Source organism: Aspergillus uvarum, assembly GCF_003184745.1.
Source record: "Aspergillus uvarum CBS 121591 unplaced genomic scaffold BO82scaffold_23, whole genome shotgun sequence".
Classification (NCBI taxonomy): domain Eukaryota; kingdom Fungi; phylum Ascomycota; class Eurotiomycetes; order Eurotiales; family Aspergillaceae; genus Aspergillus; species Aspergillus uvarum.
This window is the reverse complement of record NW_020291320.1, coordinates 131775-143661: the sequence shown is the minus strand read 5'-3', so window position 1 is coordinate 143661 and position 11887 is coordinate 131775. Positions and strand designations below refer to the sequence as shown.

The 11887-nt window shown below is 52.6% G+C and overlaps 7 protein-coding genes across 7 annotated transcripts; 2 read left to right on the top strand and 5 right to left on the bottom strand.

Annotated features, from left to right (window-relative positions):
* Nucleotides 1-26: 26 nt before the first annotated feature.
* Nucleotides 27-635, top strand: BO82DRAFT_64883 (uncharacterized protein). Its single transcript, XM_025641430.1, has one exon. The coding sequence runs from the start codon at nt 210-212 to the stop codon at nt 597-599; it is 390 nt and encodes a 129-aa protein (XP_025492469.1). The 5' UTR covers nt 27-209; the 3' UTR covers nt 600-635.
* Nucleotides 636-1228, bottom strand: BO82DRAFT_64884 (uncharacterized protein). The gene has a single exon (XM_025641431.1). It carries the CDS (start codon nt 1157-1159, stop codon nt 671-673), a length of 489 nt encoding a protein of 162 aa, XP_025492468.1. The 5' UTR covers nt 1160-1228; the 3' UTR covers nt 636-670.
* Nucleotides 1229-2012: 784 nt separating this feature from the next.
* On the bottom strand, nt 2013-2891 carry BO82DRAFT_391693 (uncharacterized protein; the record flags this gene model as incomplete). The annotated part of the gene is made up of 1 exon (XM_025638584.1): nt 2013-2891. The coding sequence occupies one exon, from the start codon at nt 2889-2891 to the stop codon at nt 2175-2177; it is 717 nt and encodes a 238-aa protein (XP_025492467.1). The 3' UTR covers nt 2013-2174.
* Nucleotides 2892-3804: 913 nt separating this feature from the next.
* Nucleotides 3805-4584, top strand: BO82DRAFT_413940 (uncharacterized protein; the record flags this gene model as incomplete). The annotated part of the gene is made up of 1 exon (XM_025639904.1): nt 3805-4584. One exon carries the CDS (start codon nt 3805-3807, stop codon nt 4582-4584), a length of 780 nt encoding a protein of 259 aa, XP_025492466.1.
* Nucleotides 4585-4797: 213 nt separating this feature from the next.
* BO82DRAFT_391692 (uncharacterized protein) lies at nt 4798-5931 on the bottom strand (the record flags this gene model as incomplete). The annotated part of the gene is made up of 1 exon (XM_025638583.1): nt 4798-5931. One exon carries the CDS (start codon nt 5929-5931, stop codon nt 4798-4800), a length of 1134 nt encoding a protein of 377 aa, XP_025492465.1.
* Nucleotides 5932-6377: 446 nt separating this feature from the next.
* Nucleotides 6378-6971, bottom strand: BO82DRAFT_401593 (uncharacterized protein; the record flags this gene model as incomplete). The annotated part of the gene is made up of 1 exon (XM_025639270.1): nt 6378-6971. One exon carries the CDS (start codon nt 6969-6971, stop codon nt 6378-6380), a length of 594 nt encoding a protein of 197 aa, XP_025492464.1.
* A 2781-nt stretch (nt 6972-9752) lies between these two features.
* BO82DRAFT_401592 (uncharacterized protein) lies at nt 9753-10283 on the bottom strand (the record flags this gene model as incomplete). Its single annotated transcript, XM_025639269.1, has 1 exon — nt 9753-10283. One exon carries the CDS (start codon nt 10281-10283, stop codon nt 9753-9755), a length of 531 nt encoding a protein of 176 aa, XP_025492463.1.
* Between the last annotated feature and the right edge of the window lie 1604 nt (nt 10284-11887).

Sequence of the window (11887 nt, the reverse complement as noted above, 5' to 3'; positions counted from 1 at the left end):
AATCGACAGTCGGATCACACACATTATGGCTCCTCGTACTCTCGACAATCTCCACTCGAGCTCTTCTGGCTCATGACCAAGTACCAGGATATCGATTCTCTTAGTGCTTTACGGTGCGTGTCCAAGGCACTCAAAGCCAAGACCAAGACAGCCTAGCTATGTAGCCGCGTGCACCCGCTTTCCATCCATATCGACCCGGAGGATGAAGGATGCGTGCGCATCCGCCCCGAGAAACCGTTCCTCGCCCCTCGCCCCCTGCCTCGGCAGTATCAGGCCCTGCTAGGCGCGCGGCAGCTGATCCTCGAAACCTACGAGTGCATCCAGCAGTTCCCGAGTGCCTCCGAAGCCGCTCTGATCACGCTGTGCCGGATCCTGAGCGACAATGCCGCCCTGCAACCGCTCGCGCTTCAGCGCCTAACCCTCTGCGCGCCGGATTCCCGCGCTCAGTGGCTCGGCTACCTCGACAGTCGCCTGAGCGTTCGGATGAATCCATTTTCTTTTGCGGGGCTCCCCGACAAGTTCTCCGCTCACTGGGACCACCTCACGCAGCTGATCATCTACATGCCTGGCGCGGAGGACGCCGCGGCGATGCTGAATGACTTGGTGATTGGTTGCATCCTGCCGCATGCGCGCCGGCTCGAGGATTTTCGGTATTTCCCCGGACCTCGCTTCAACGAGAGTCGCATGGTCCGGCAACTAGCGCGCCTAGACCCAACGAGCACCGCTGAAGCGACTGGAGGTCAAAATCAACATCTGCGTGAATTGCGACGTCATCCCCTGCCTGCTGCAGGCCTACGGGCGCACGCTGGAGACGGTCACAGTTAACAACCCGTTCATTTGGGACTCTCGGCCCGATGATCCCCGTCTCCTCCAGCTTAAAGCCGCCTGTCCGGCCCTGGTGCAGCGGCTCGGGCGTGACTTCCACGGCCGAGTGATGTGGAACGTGCTGTCTGGCCCGGCGGAGCTCTATGAGCAGCGGCCGCGGGACGATGATGGTTCGCTTGAATGGGTCCGGGTGGATGGCTCGCCCGAGTGGCAGAACGTGATCAGGCATGTTACACCACTGTGATTGTGCGATCCTTCCCCTGTAACAACAGGTGTGTAGTTGTGAACGGCGGGTATCCTTCCGCGCGCATCGGCCTGAGACCCAGCGAGACATTGTTTCAACTGCTTTTTCCTTTTACCTAGACTCAATTTCAAGGAATATTCTACCAATACAGATTTATCACCACAACGCGACTATATCCCTCACCCTCACCCTACTCTTCGTATTGCATAGCCCTGTGCTCCCATGTGATGACCTCGACTGCGTTTCCGTTGACATGACAAGCATCGTAGTACAGAAACCCCACTTTCAAGATACGCTCTACGCTTCAAATTACAGCCTTCGATGGGGAGAGAGGACCCTTATGTGCGTATCTTTACCATCAATAGGTACTGTACAGTACTTCCTACCCCTACTTTACAAGGGTAACAAAAACAAACCCGTTTTTGCTCTTACTGCAAGGTGGTAGACCAGCCCATGCCGAGTCTTCGGACGCACGCACCGGCCTATTAACGGCCCGGCCCCCGTCGACTTGAGCTCGAGCCCTAAGATCAGCTCGACCCTCTGGCCCCGCTGAGTCGCCGACGCTCCCCCGCTACTGCTTCCCGCCTAGACCCTTCCTGTCTAAGTTCTGGTATCATCCCACCCCCCCCCCCCCCCACAGCGTATCTATATTTGTCGTAGGCAACTAGCCATCGATCATCACATCAATGCGCCCACCTGAGCATACATTCACTAAATACCAGTAAGAGGGAATCGAACAGACCCCAAACACAGTCAACCCACAAACAACAAAGACAACAACAACAACCACCACCACCACGTAAACAAAATAATCAAAGATACACATTGATCACCATTACATAAATTGACAGATAGATCACAACAAAAAGGATTATTATCACCACCGGAAGACGCACGGCTCCACTCAATCCATTCGAGAATCCAAGCTCTCCCTCCTTTGTCTCTTCTACACAACCCCAGCGTGCTCTCGTATCTTACATCCACCAGGAACAAAGAAAATGTCAAGAATACAAAGAAGTCACATTCACAAAGGAGAAATGACACACCCTTGTCTTTCAAGGCCACAATGCATCTGGCGAATGCCTCCTCTCCATTCCATCCCCGATCACGCAGTACTCGAAGCCGCAACGGCCACGGCAGTAGACGACGCGACGTACTCGCAGGCGCTGGCCTCGTCAAAGACGGATGCAAGGGAGATCAACGAGGAGTAGTACGCGTAGATGGCGGTGTCGATGGAGGCGGAGGAGGAGGGGATGGCCGAGGAGGAGGTGATGGACAGGTGGGCGGAGGAGAAAGTGGTTGCTGGGGTTATGGTTGATCTGGAGGAGGTGAGGGTGTGTGCTGCACTCCCGGAAGGGGCGACGGTGTGTGTGGTGGTTGTTCCGGGCTGGACGGTGGCGGAGAAGGCCGAGTGCAGGTTGGTGTCGGTGGTGTGTGTGGTGACGCTGGTAGAGGGGTCGGGCTTGGTGGTTGTTGACTTGATTGCGGTCGAGGTGGTGGGTTTGGTGGTGGTTGAGGATGTTAGGGCTGTGGTGCTGGTGGATGTTGATGAGGTTGTGGACGAGGTTACATCATTGGTCGAAGAGGTGGTAGGCTGAACCGTAGTGGTGGAAGTCGTAGTTGAAGTAGTGGTAGCGGTAGAAGCAGCAGTGGTGGTTGTAGTTGTGGTTGTCAATGCATGGGTGGTGGTCGTCGTCGTCGTCTTGGTTGTGGTGGCAGCGACTTGCTTGGTGGTGGTCGTCTTTTTGGTTGACTTCCCTCCAAGCCCGAACAAGGCGGAGGCCAGCTGGACCACAAGTAGCAGAGCGACGAGGAACCTCATGATGAAACAATTGAGAAGCTAAAGAGTGACTGGAACGAGTGACTAGAGGCGAGGACGAGAATGCTGCTGAATCGACCAAGACATCGACCGGGAGGAGGTCTTATATCTTTCCCACTCGTCTGATACCATTCCACTGTCTACACTTTTCTTTCCTAGTTCATGCTCAATTCCAATTGCGTAAATTGTAGCCCCCAAAGAAAAGAAGTCGAAGCGAGGTACTCGACTAATCGAGGGTCCTGAGTGTACCTGCGTGGGGGCTCTCGAGCCCGTCAGCACGGGTATGTATGGATGACATCGATTCTTCGTATCCGGCTTGGCCCCCACCACGGAGAGCCGAATTTAGACTCAACGATTTTCCGTGATCCTGAAGGTGAAGAATCGCCCCGACTTGGAATCAACTCAATAAGCGAGTTCACGCATGGCGTGATATGCAGGGTCGTGACTGAAACAGGGTCCCACAAGCCAGCAAAGGTGCCAGCGGTTCTCGACTCGACTTGCCCTAACTGCCACAGGAACACGGGAAACGTGCCCTGAAAGGGATTCAACCCCTCAGATAGAGTGATCCTGTTCCTGGCCCTGTCGGTCTATCTCGTAGCAACTGGAACGAAGGATGTATCCCGCCCCAACTTGATGTACCCGAGGTGGTGATTATATCGCATTCCGGGGGCCATTGTGATACATGCTTTGTGAATAGTGATCAACGTCCTAAAGCCCACGATGCAGGTGCTATAAAGTCCAGGGACGAAGCGACTCCGTGCCTCGAAAGCAAGCCTGAGCTCCCGTCCTCACTCATACACTCATTTGTTGTTTGCAACCACATATCAGTCACTCGTTTTGAGTCCTAACACTGACAAGCATTATCTTCGACTGCCACCACACTCATTTACCCCGTGTTTCAAGCATCATCCCCACGATGCGATTCATCACTGTCCGCTCCACCCCTCTGCTAGCCCTGGCGCTGGCCACCCTCCTCTTCCTCCTCCAGCTCACCCACGCCCTCCCCGTAACCACCACCGAACTCATCCCCGTCCACCCAGAGAACGCCCTCGCCAGAAGAGGCTGCATCCCCAGCAAGCCCAGCAAGCCCACGAGCCCCGCCAGGACCACCACCTTCACCTACAGCGTCGACAACATCAAGGAAGCGATCAACAAGGTCGGGCGCTTCGACATGGATACCAACACGTGCCTCTTCTACCTCGGACTCGGAGGCGCCACGGGTCAGAAAAGGGCCCTGGACTGGTGGAAGGACAACAGGCCCGCGAGCGCGTCCAGCCAGGCGGGCGTTGTCTGGGGCAATCTGCTGGCCGACTCCTACGCCAACGCGGTGTGGAACGCCAACTACGACCAGAAGCTGCCGGACCCGGCCAACCGGGGGCAGGAGGTTGACGCGGGGCTGGTGTGGGGCGGCTTGGTGTCCCAGGCGTTGGGCGAGGCCTGCAGCGGCACCGTGTACTTCTTCACGCCCGAGAGCAACGACGGAACCGACCCCGTCACGAACGTGTGGAACGTGTACGAGCATCCCGCGCTGACCCGCAACGCCAAGGTGCAGCAGATCATCAAGGTCGACCCCGACACCAGTAGCCAGGTGGTGATCTGGACCAAGGGAGATGCCCCGTATGGGCCCGTGCCGCCGGGAACGGGCTATTCGCAGATGAAGACCTTGGATAAGGCCTTGTATCCTGTTCTACCCTGAGGTCTGGTGATGGGATGAGAGGAGCCGGAGAAAGGCGGGATGAATAAGATGGTAGAAGGAGAGTTCCGACTGGGGAAGGAGGTTCTGTCAATGTTTCTCGATATAGTAATCATTATGTATCTGTAGTTGGCAATTGAGGAGGCCTTCTGGGACCAGCATACCGTGTATCTGTCTGATCACCTTGTCCTTTTTTCACGTAAGCCAAGCTATTTACTAGCACCTCTCACACTGCAAATCAATACTTTCCACGGTTGGCGGCACAAAATCCTTGAAAGTCAGGCCCAGACCCTGGGAGTACCGGAAGTGCAGCCTAATAGTTCTCAACTGAGCCAACCGCGGCAGCAGTTTTGTCAACTCGACGGCCACCTCATCCGTCACCTGGCCGTCGCTCCAGATCTCCAGTTTCACCAAGGAGCTCGCATGCGTATGTAGCAGCGCGCTGATCATCGCTGCCGTCAAGAAGTGGGTCTCGAAGTGTTGATCATATGTGCTCGCGATCGTGAACCCTTGCAGCGGATGCATCTGGCGCACCACCGCCGGCGTCACGGCGACAAGCGGCGCGAGGCGGGACACATCCCGGTCGACCACGCGGTTCAGCAGCGTATTGATTTCGTTTCGCAGCGTTAAGCTTCGGAGGTGTTTGAGGTCCCGAAATATGGCGATGGTGTTCGTTTCCTGGTCGACGTTGTCGTTGGTTTTATTGCTGTCCGAGGCCGCGGCATAGCCTGATATTGTCAGGTGATGCAGCTCGGCGGCGAACAGACGGAGGAAGTCCAGCGGAATGAAGTCGATATCCACCTCCAATCTCTGAATTTGCGGCATGCAGGTCCCCAGAGTAGTCAGTAGCAGACGCTGGTCGGCGAGGAATTGAGGGGAGCTGGGGCGCGCGACGTTTTGTATGATGAGGATTCCAAAATCGCGGACCCCACTCAGCGCAGCCAGTGCTTCTGCGATCACAAACGGGGGCAGAGGACCCACGGGAGTAGGGAAGCGGGTTGAAGCCGTTGAGAAAATGCTTTGGTACATCTCTTGCCACGGTGTTGATGGCTTCGGCGCTCGCGCGGCGAACAACGAGCTGCCTACGATGCAATTGATGTGGATCGATCGCACCAAAGGTAACAGGTGCGCCGGGCTCTGCTGAACCCATGTTATGAATTGTTCGAGCCTCTCGAAGAAGCGTCTCTTGCGCAGCACTACGGAGAGTGCCTCCTCTCGCACTTCCCGGCAGACGCGGAGAAGGCTGTGCGGGGGGACGGTGCGGTTCAATGACAGATCATAGATCTGCAGTCGCACTTCCACCGGAAGACGAAGAAAGGAGGGGTAGGATATCTTGGTGGATGCATTCATCGTGAGGCAATGCTTCTGTCTAGAGTTGGATGATTCTGATGTGCAAAGATGTTGAAGAAAGCGAATCGACGAAGTGTGAGAGGAAAGGGAGAAGGTAAGGTTTGGTGGGGGCGGAAATCTACTAGCCTGAGAATCACAACCTCCTCTTTTAGTCCTTATCCCATAACACCCATTTCATACAAGGCCGACATTACTATAACTGTAAAGTACTCAACAAACAATGTAGCATTGTTCCAGCTGCCTCGGTCTGATAGAAGTAAGGAGAATATGTTTCAGCATCAGAATGTGAAGTCAATTAGTGAATGATATCAAGAACACCTGTCTTTAGAATTCCAAGACTGCACTGCACTTTGCACTTTGCACAGGACATATGTAGCATTTTCTTCCAATTAACGCGGTCCTTTGACCTAATGCTCACTAACCTTTACTCTTCCGGCGCACAAGACTTAACAACAAAAACCACAACTCGGACAGCCCCTACTACACGCATAGATCGTGCCAGTGCCACATTTCTGGTACCGATTGCAGATATAGCAAGCCCCAACCCCACTGTTCTTGGCCGTCAAGCACCATTCGCCGTTGTTCCTGCAGACCTTCCAGCAGTATCCTTTCGAGCACCCGTACGGCGCATCCTTGTAGCAGGTCTGTAGCTCGGAAGTGTTGGGCATCTTGGGCTCTGAACGTCCTTCCAATGCAGCAGTATTGCCTTTCAGGGCCTGGACATCCACAGGATCAAGAGGTACCAGCGATGCACCCTCAATGTCTCTATTCCGGCCCAGCGGATGGTCTCTGCACCTGCGGACGTCGCTGGGATGGACGCCGTCAGGGAGATCCGCGGTGGGGACGACCATGACGCCTAGATCGCCGCATTCGGTGACGGGCCATTGTTGCCCATCGGGATTGGGGAGATGGTTAGAGCGGAGGTGAGGGTCACTAGTAAGGTGAGCAAGGTAGCTGTGAGCTTCATGGTGCAGCAGGGTCTTTGAGGGTGTAGATGCCGGTGGGACTTCGAGGGAACTGGGCAGAGAAAAAGACGGCATTCACTGCACTGGTCAAAGATGAAAGTTCAGGAGCAGTGTTTGGCGTATGCAAGAGCAATGGAAGTATAATTGTCTTTGGGCTAAACCAGTGCTCATACCTAATAGACTGATTAAAATTGAAGAGGATAGTACTCGACTTTATACCTTATCTTGCATAAAGGAAGGAATACGAGCTCTAACCGTTATCGGCCGTTAGTCACACAGCCAACAAGCCATGCCATGGGCTTCTCAAGAGTATAGCACTCTTGTAGAGTAGTGGCAGCGGGATGTAACTAGAAATCACTTTCCCGCCTCTTGCAGGTAAATTGGTCACAGAATTGTTTAAACAAGGGCTGGGGATAGATCACGTGACGATGCCCTCCTTAGGAACCAACTAGATGGCTGTGGGCTTACCAAAAGTGGCAAGTGTCGATATGACTTGCAGTACATCACAACCTGGTCCATTAGAAGCTTCACTGTACGAGTTGGGACATCCCTAATCGGTAGTACAGACCAGGTCCGTCCTGCCTGTCACTGCTCGGGGATGGAAGCCACAGGCCTGTGATAGGTTAGGCGGGATGAATCCTTGTGTACTGTATGTACTTCTCAGGACTCCGCCCATTCACCACTAGGTATACTTTTTCACTCAAGTAGCACTCGTAGCACTTTATACATAGGCGGCAACCAGAGGAACAGAGGACTCGGAGTTTCTTCGGGCACATCCATGATCTGACCCCGTTGTCTGCCTCTCTGACACTGTGATCTCATACTTATCACCCACACAAATACGAAGAAATCGCAAACGTGTTTCGCCCTTGTTTCTGTCCCACCAGATCTGTTCAACATCATCTACCATTCTCCCCTTTAATCTCTACTCACACAGCACTCCTCTGATACAACCTCCTCGTTCGAGTCCTCAAGCTGCCGTCGTGTGCCTCCCCAGTTCATACTCCACCAACTCACTCCTCCGAGTTCAACCACACAAAACTCATCCAAGCAAACGACTCCAGCAAAACTGAAGATCCTGACCTACCTCCTGGTCAGCCTCTACACCACCACCATCGCGCAGGCGGCTCCCTCCTAGTACATGGAAATGGATGTGGAGACCGCATGCGGGAGGTTTGGGGTGATGAAAGTTGATCCAGCCGATCTCCCCGCAGGAGTGATCATGGCAGAAGTCCGCAAGTGCCGCAACCATCCCATGAACCGTCCTGAGTACCTCGGCCCCGGTGCGCGTGGTGGTGCCGGTCACTTCCGTCGTTTCCTGGCGTAAAGACAGTCATACAGTACGTCTTGGTGGTTGTGGTCGGTGATTACTCAGTTGGATGGGTGTTGATTTTGTTCGACTCGACGAGCATGAGGGTAAGTCTGCTTTTCTTCCTATAGTTGAAACCGCGTGGTAGATCTAACTCATAGTTAAATAGGAGTCCCTTCGATCCCAGATCATTCCTAGCCTTGAGGTCGCCAAACAACGCCGCTGAAGACGGTCCATCTGCCACCGACGATACGAACCTTTCCATAACCTGATTTATCTCGAATTCTGACACGTCGATTTCTATTCCTGAAGAGACGTATGCAGCCAGTCCCTGTTCATCGAGCTTCGACAGTGAAGCCTAACGCACAGCAGGATGTGTGGTTTCTTTTGTTTCTCCTAATAAAGCTTTCACTTCCGGATGAGACTGTGAACCTTAAGGAGCACGTAGTATCGTTAAATTTTCTAGAAAGACCTCGAAATTATATAGCTCTCTCGGCGTCATCAACCTCGAGACTGAGAGTGGGACCTTGCAGAATAAATCCCAGGCGAAGAATTGTAACTCAAGTAACGGAGGTCTCCGTCGGAGCTCTTAGGGCTTTCCCGAAATGATATCACCCTCTGGATTTCGGGCCGTTGGGTCCGACTGGGCCAGAAGTTAGTACAAATGGCTCAGAAGTCACATAAACTGCAAGCTGTAACTAGAGTAGAAAGACCCTAGTCCTGTCGGAGTCTACCTTATCCAACTCTTTCTTTTCTCACCCAGCTACACCTTTAACTATATCACAATCCAAACCTTATTAGAGGTCTAATTATCTGTTAAGCTATAGAACTTTAAAAAGTCCTAGAAACCCTAATACAAAAAAATAATATAAGATATTCTCTGCTAGAAAGTCTGATAGAAAGTCCAATTACAAAATAACCCTCAGCCTTAAACAACTCTAAAGACCCTTGAACACGGGCCACTTCGGAGTACCGGAAATAACGCTGCCTGCTCAGGGCACAAGGTATTGATGGTCGCAGAGAAACAAATCGGGGAAAGTAGCCATAAAATGCGCAAAATGCAGATGACAAGCACATACGACCACAGGGTGTGGAAAATAGGGCTTCCCGTCCGCTCAGCCGTACTCAAGCCACACGCCGGGAGGTTAGTAGTTGGGTGGGTGACCACCAGCGAATCCCTTCTGTTGTATGTTTTTGTCATTTTTTACTTTCTTTTCGGGTTGGATATCCACTCCCTGCATCTATATAGTATTTTCAATGTCTCTGCCCTTATAACCTTCACATAAACAACAAATAAATGTGTCAGTATCCTCATGTATCTAAATTTTACATCACGGATCGTCAAACGAACCTTGATAAGGAAATAGACGAGCTCTATGTGTCAGAAATTCAATTTTGCTTCTTAATTGGTTACACCCATTGTATTTATGGTCTTTCTATGCTATGGATAAAATAGTGTAAAGAGATACATGCAGCGACTGACTTGTCATCCGGGCCATGGCAACGATCGCCTCGTGACAGGATCGCAGCAAGTCAAGGTGGCAAGCTCAGGGCTGCGGATTCCCCCTGTCTCTGCGACGGCGCTCGGACCGAAGGTCACTCATGAAACCCATGAAAGAGAAAATGACGAACACAGAGGAGAGGTCCAAAGAGAGGGGGTCGGAAGCGGCCCTCCTCCCACCTGCGAGTGGGAAGTCGACCCGGCCTGCATTGCTCCAGAGCAGTGGCGCCCCGGGATGACGCGGAGAATCCTCGTAGTACAACCGCATAGTCTGCAGCGAGAGGCAGCTCACCGACCCCGCGAAGAGCATGTCCGCCGGGTAGGTGTGGTTCTGGTGCTGGAGGCGCCACTCGTGCTGGAGGAAGCGCTGGGCGAACTCCCACGGGCAGCTGCCCGCAGCGAGATCGGCGGGGGTCTCGAAACAGAAGATCGGGATGGTGGCGCCTGTCGGCGGGGTCTGGGCTCCGCGGGCGGCGTCCAACGTCGCTCTCTCCGAGGTCACTTGGATGGTGTGGTCTTCGAACTCAGTTTCCCAGCTGTACATGTGGCTGTCGATGAATGTGCGTGCGGAAGCCATTGTGGTGAAGATGTGGGTGGAACTTTCGTGCTTGTGCGCGGCTGAGGAATGCTTTGGGCAGATTTGCAGAAGATTCTTCTGGGTGGTGATGGGATGATCTCTGGAATCGTGGTGATAGAGGGGATATTTATAAGCCTCAGGATTGTCTAGCAGCCTTTGTTACGTGTGCTTCTACACAAGCGAACCTTGGATTACCGAGGTGGATTCTTGAAATGGACCATTGCACTACGACCGACAAAGAATAAGTATTGGCGTAACTTCAGTTCAGGCGGTTCGTCCAAAGCCTTGGGTAAGTCGAGTTTGTCTAACCAGAAGTTGGCCACTCACTCATTATCCGTTCAAGTCAGATGCAATTCTATTGTTGTAGAAAGTGTTCCGGTTTTCTCCCCTGATAAGGCTATATCCTTTCCAAATTATAGCTAGTATTGCCCAGGTCCGGTGGAATGATTTGTAGTTTTCGCCAAAGAAAGAATATCCGTACTAATATCCAGTTTAGCCTGTGGCTCTCTAACTTCGGCAAGTCATTTGAACAGACTTTGCGAACTCAATACAAGATGCAGCCTCGCGAGTTGGCCCAATGTCACGAAGCGGACGGCCCAGGGGTTGTTTGGGAGGACGTATTCTATGCTAAAATTGTATGTGCGGCCGGATTATAAGGTGCAGATAATAACGGGGCAGCAGTGGGGGCAAATGTCTGCTTACCCTCTGGTGGGTGATGGTATCAATATTGTGCGCTTTGGAAAGGTGATAAGTGATTGGTGTGTGTTGTCATACCAGTCTGGGCGGGATGACAATTCGTTGGACCATTGGTAGATGGCTTGTCTCTTTGTTCCTGGGTTTCGAGGAGGATTGTGCCGGCATTTTATGCATGTTCTTTTCTGAAGACATAGGAACAATGCAAGGGGCTTAATGAAATTGATTAAGAGAGATGAGCACAAAAGAGAGTAAGTGAGGAACAAGCTGGCTTCAGCTACGCCGGAAACAGCACAGTATACAAGCTGACTAGAACACATCAATCTGTGCCGCGCACATATCCCCATATTAACCATTGTCAATGGGGTCGGCAGCAGACTTATCAAGCCCAGGCGCATTGAGCCTTGGGTCTGTAACGGTTTGTATTCAATATCAATGGTTTACGCACACAGGGATAGAGTGCGGGAAGAACTCAATTGTGAGGCCGGGACAGCAGAATAAAAAGCATAGACGATGCCACAAGATGACAAGAATGAAGGCTAGAATTGGACGTGGCTCCATGCTCCTCACCAGACAGTCCCAAGATAAAGTATGTGCTCCCCTCCTGGGCGAATGTTGGGTGTGGTGGCACGACCGTTTCGCGGTAACGCACGAGCCTATTTCATTCACTGACGTGCAAATGTCGGGTAAAATCAATCTACTTGTCGATTAAGGGACTATTGATAATAGGGGTTCGGGGCTAGTGATGCGGACGATAAGCTAGGGCTAAGGTGGGTGTGGGGCGGTCAAGGACAACGACTAGATGATTTGGCTAGTCTAGCGATACTTGAAGTGCAGATGATAGTGCTTCTGATGGATCCCCGATAGTGGTGAGATTGAGGCTGTCGGGGCTAGCTAAGGACACCGCAGTG

What these genes read in the sequence shown, in the direction of transcription:
- BO82DRAFT_64883 (XM_025641430.1), top strand. Translation starts at nt 210, where the DNA reads ATGCGTGCGCATCCGCCCCGAGAAACCGTTCCTCGCCCCTCGCCCCCT.
- BO82DRAFT_64884 (XM_025641431.1), bottom strand. Translation starts at nt 1,159, where the DNA reads ATGTCTCGCTGGGTCTCAGGCCGATGCGCGCGGAAGGATACCCGCCGT.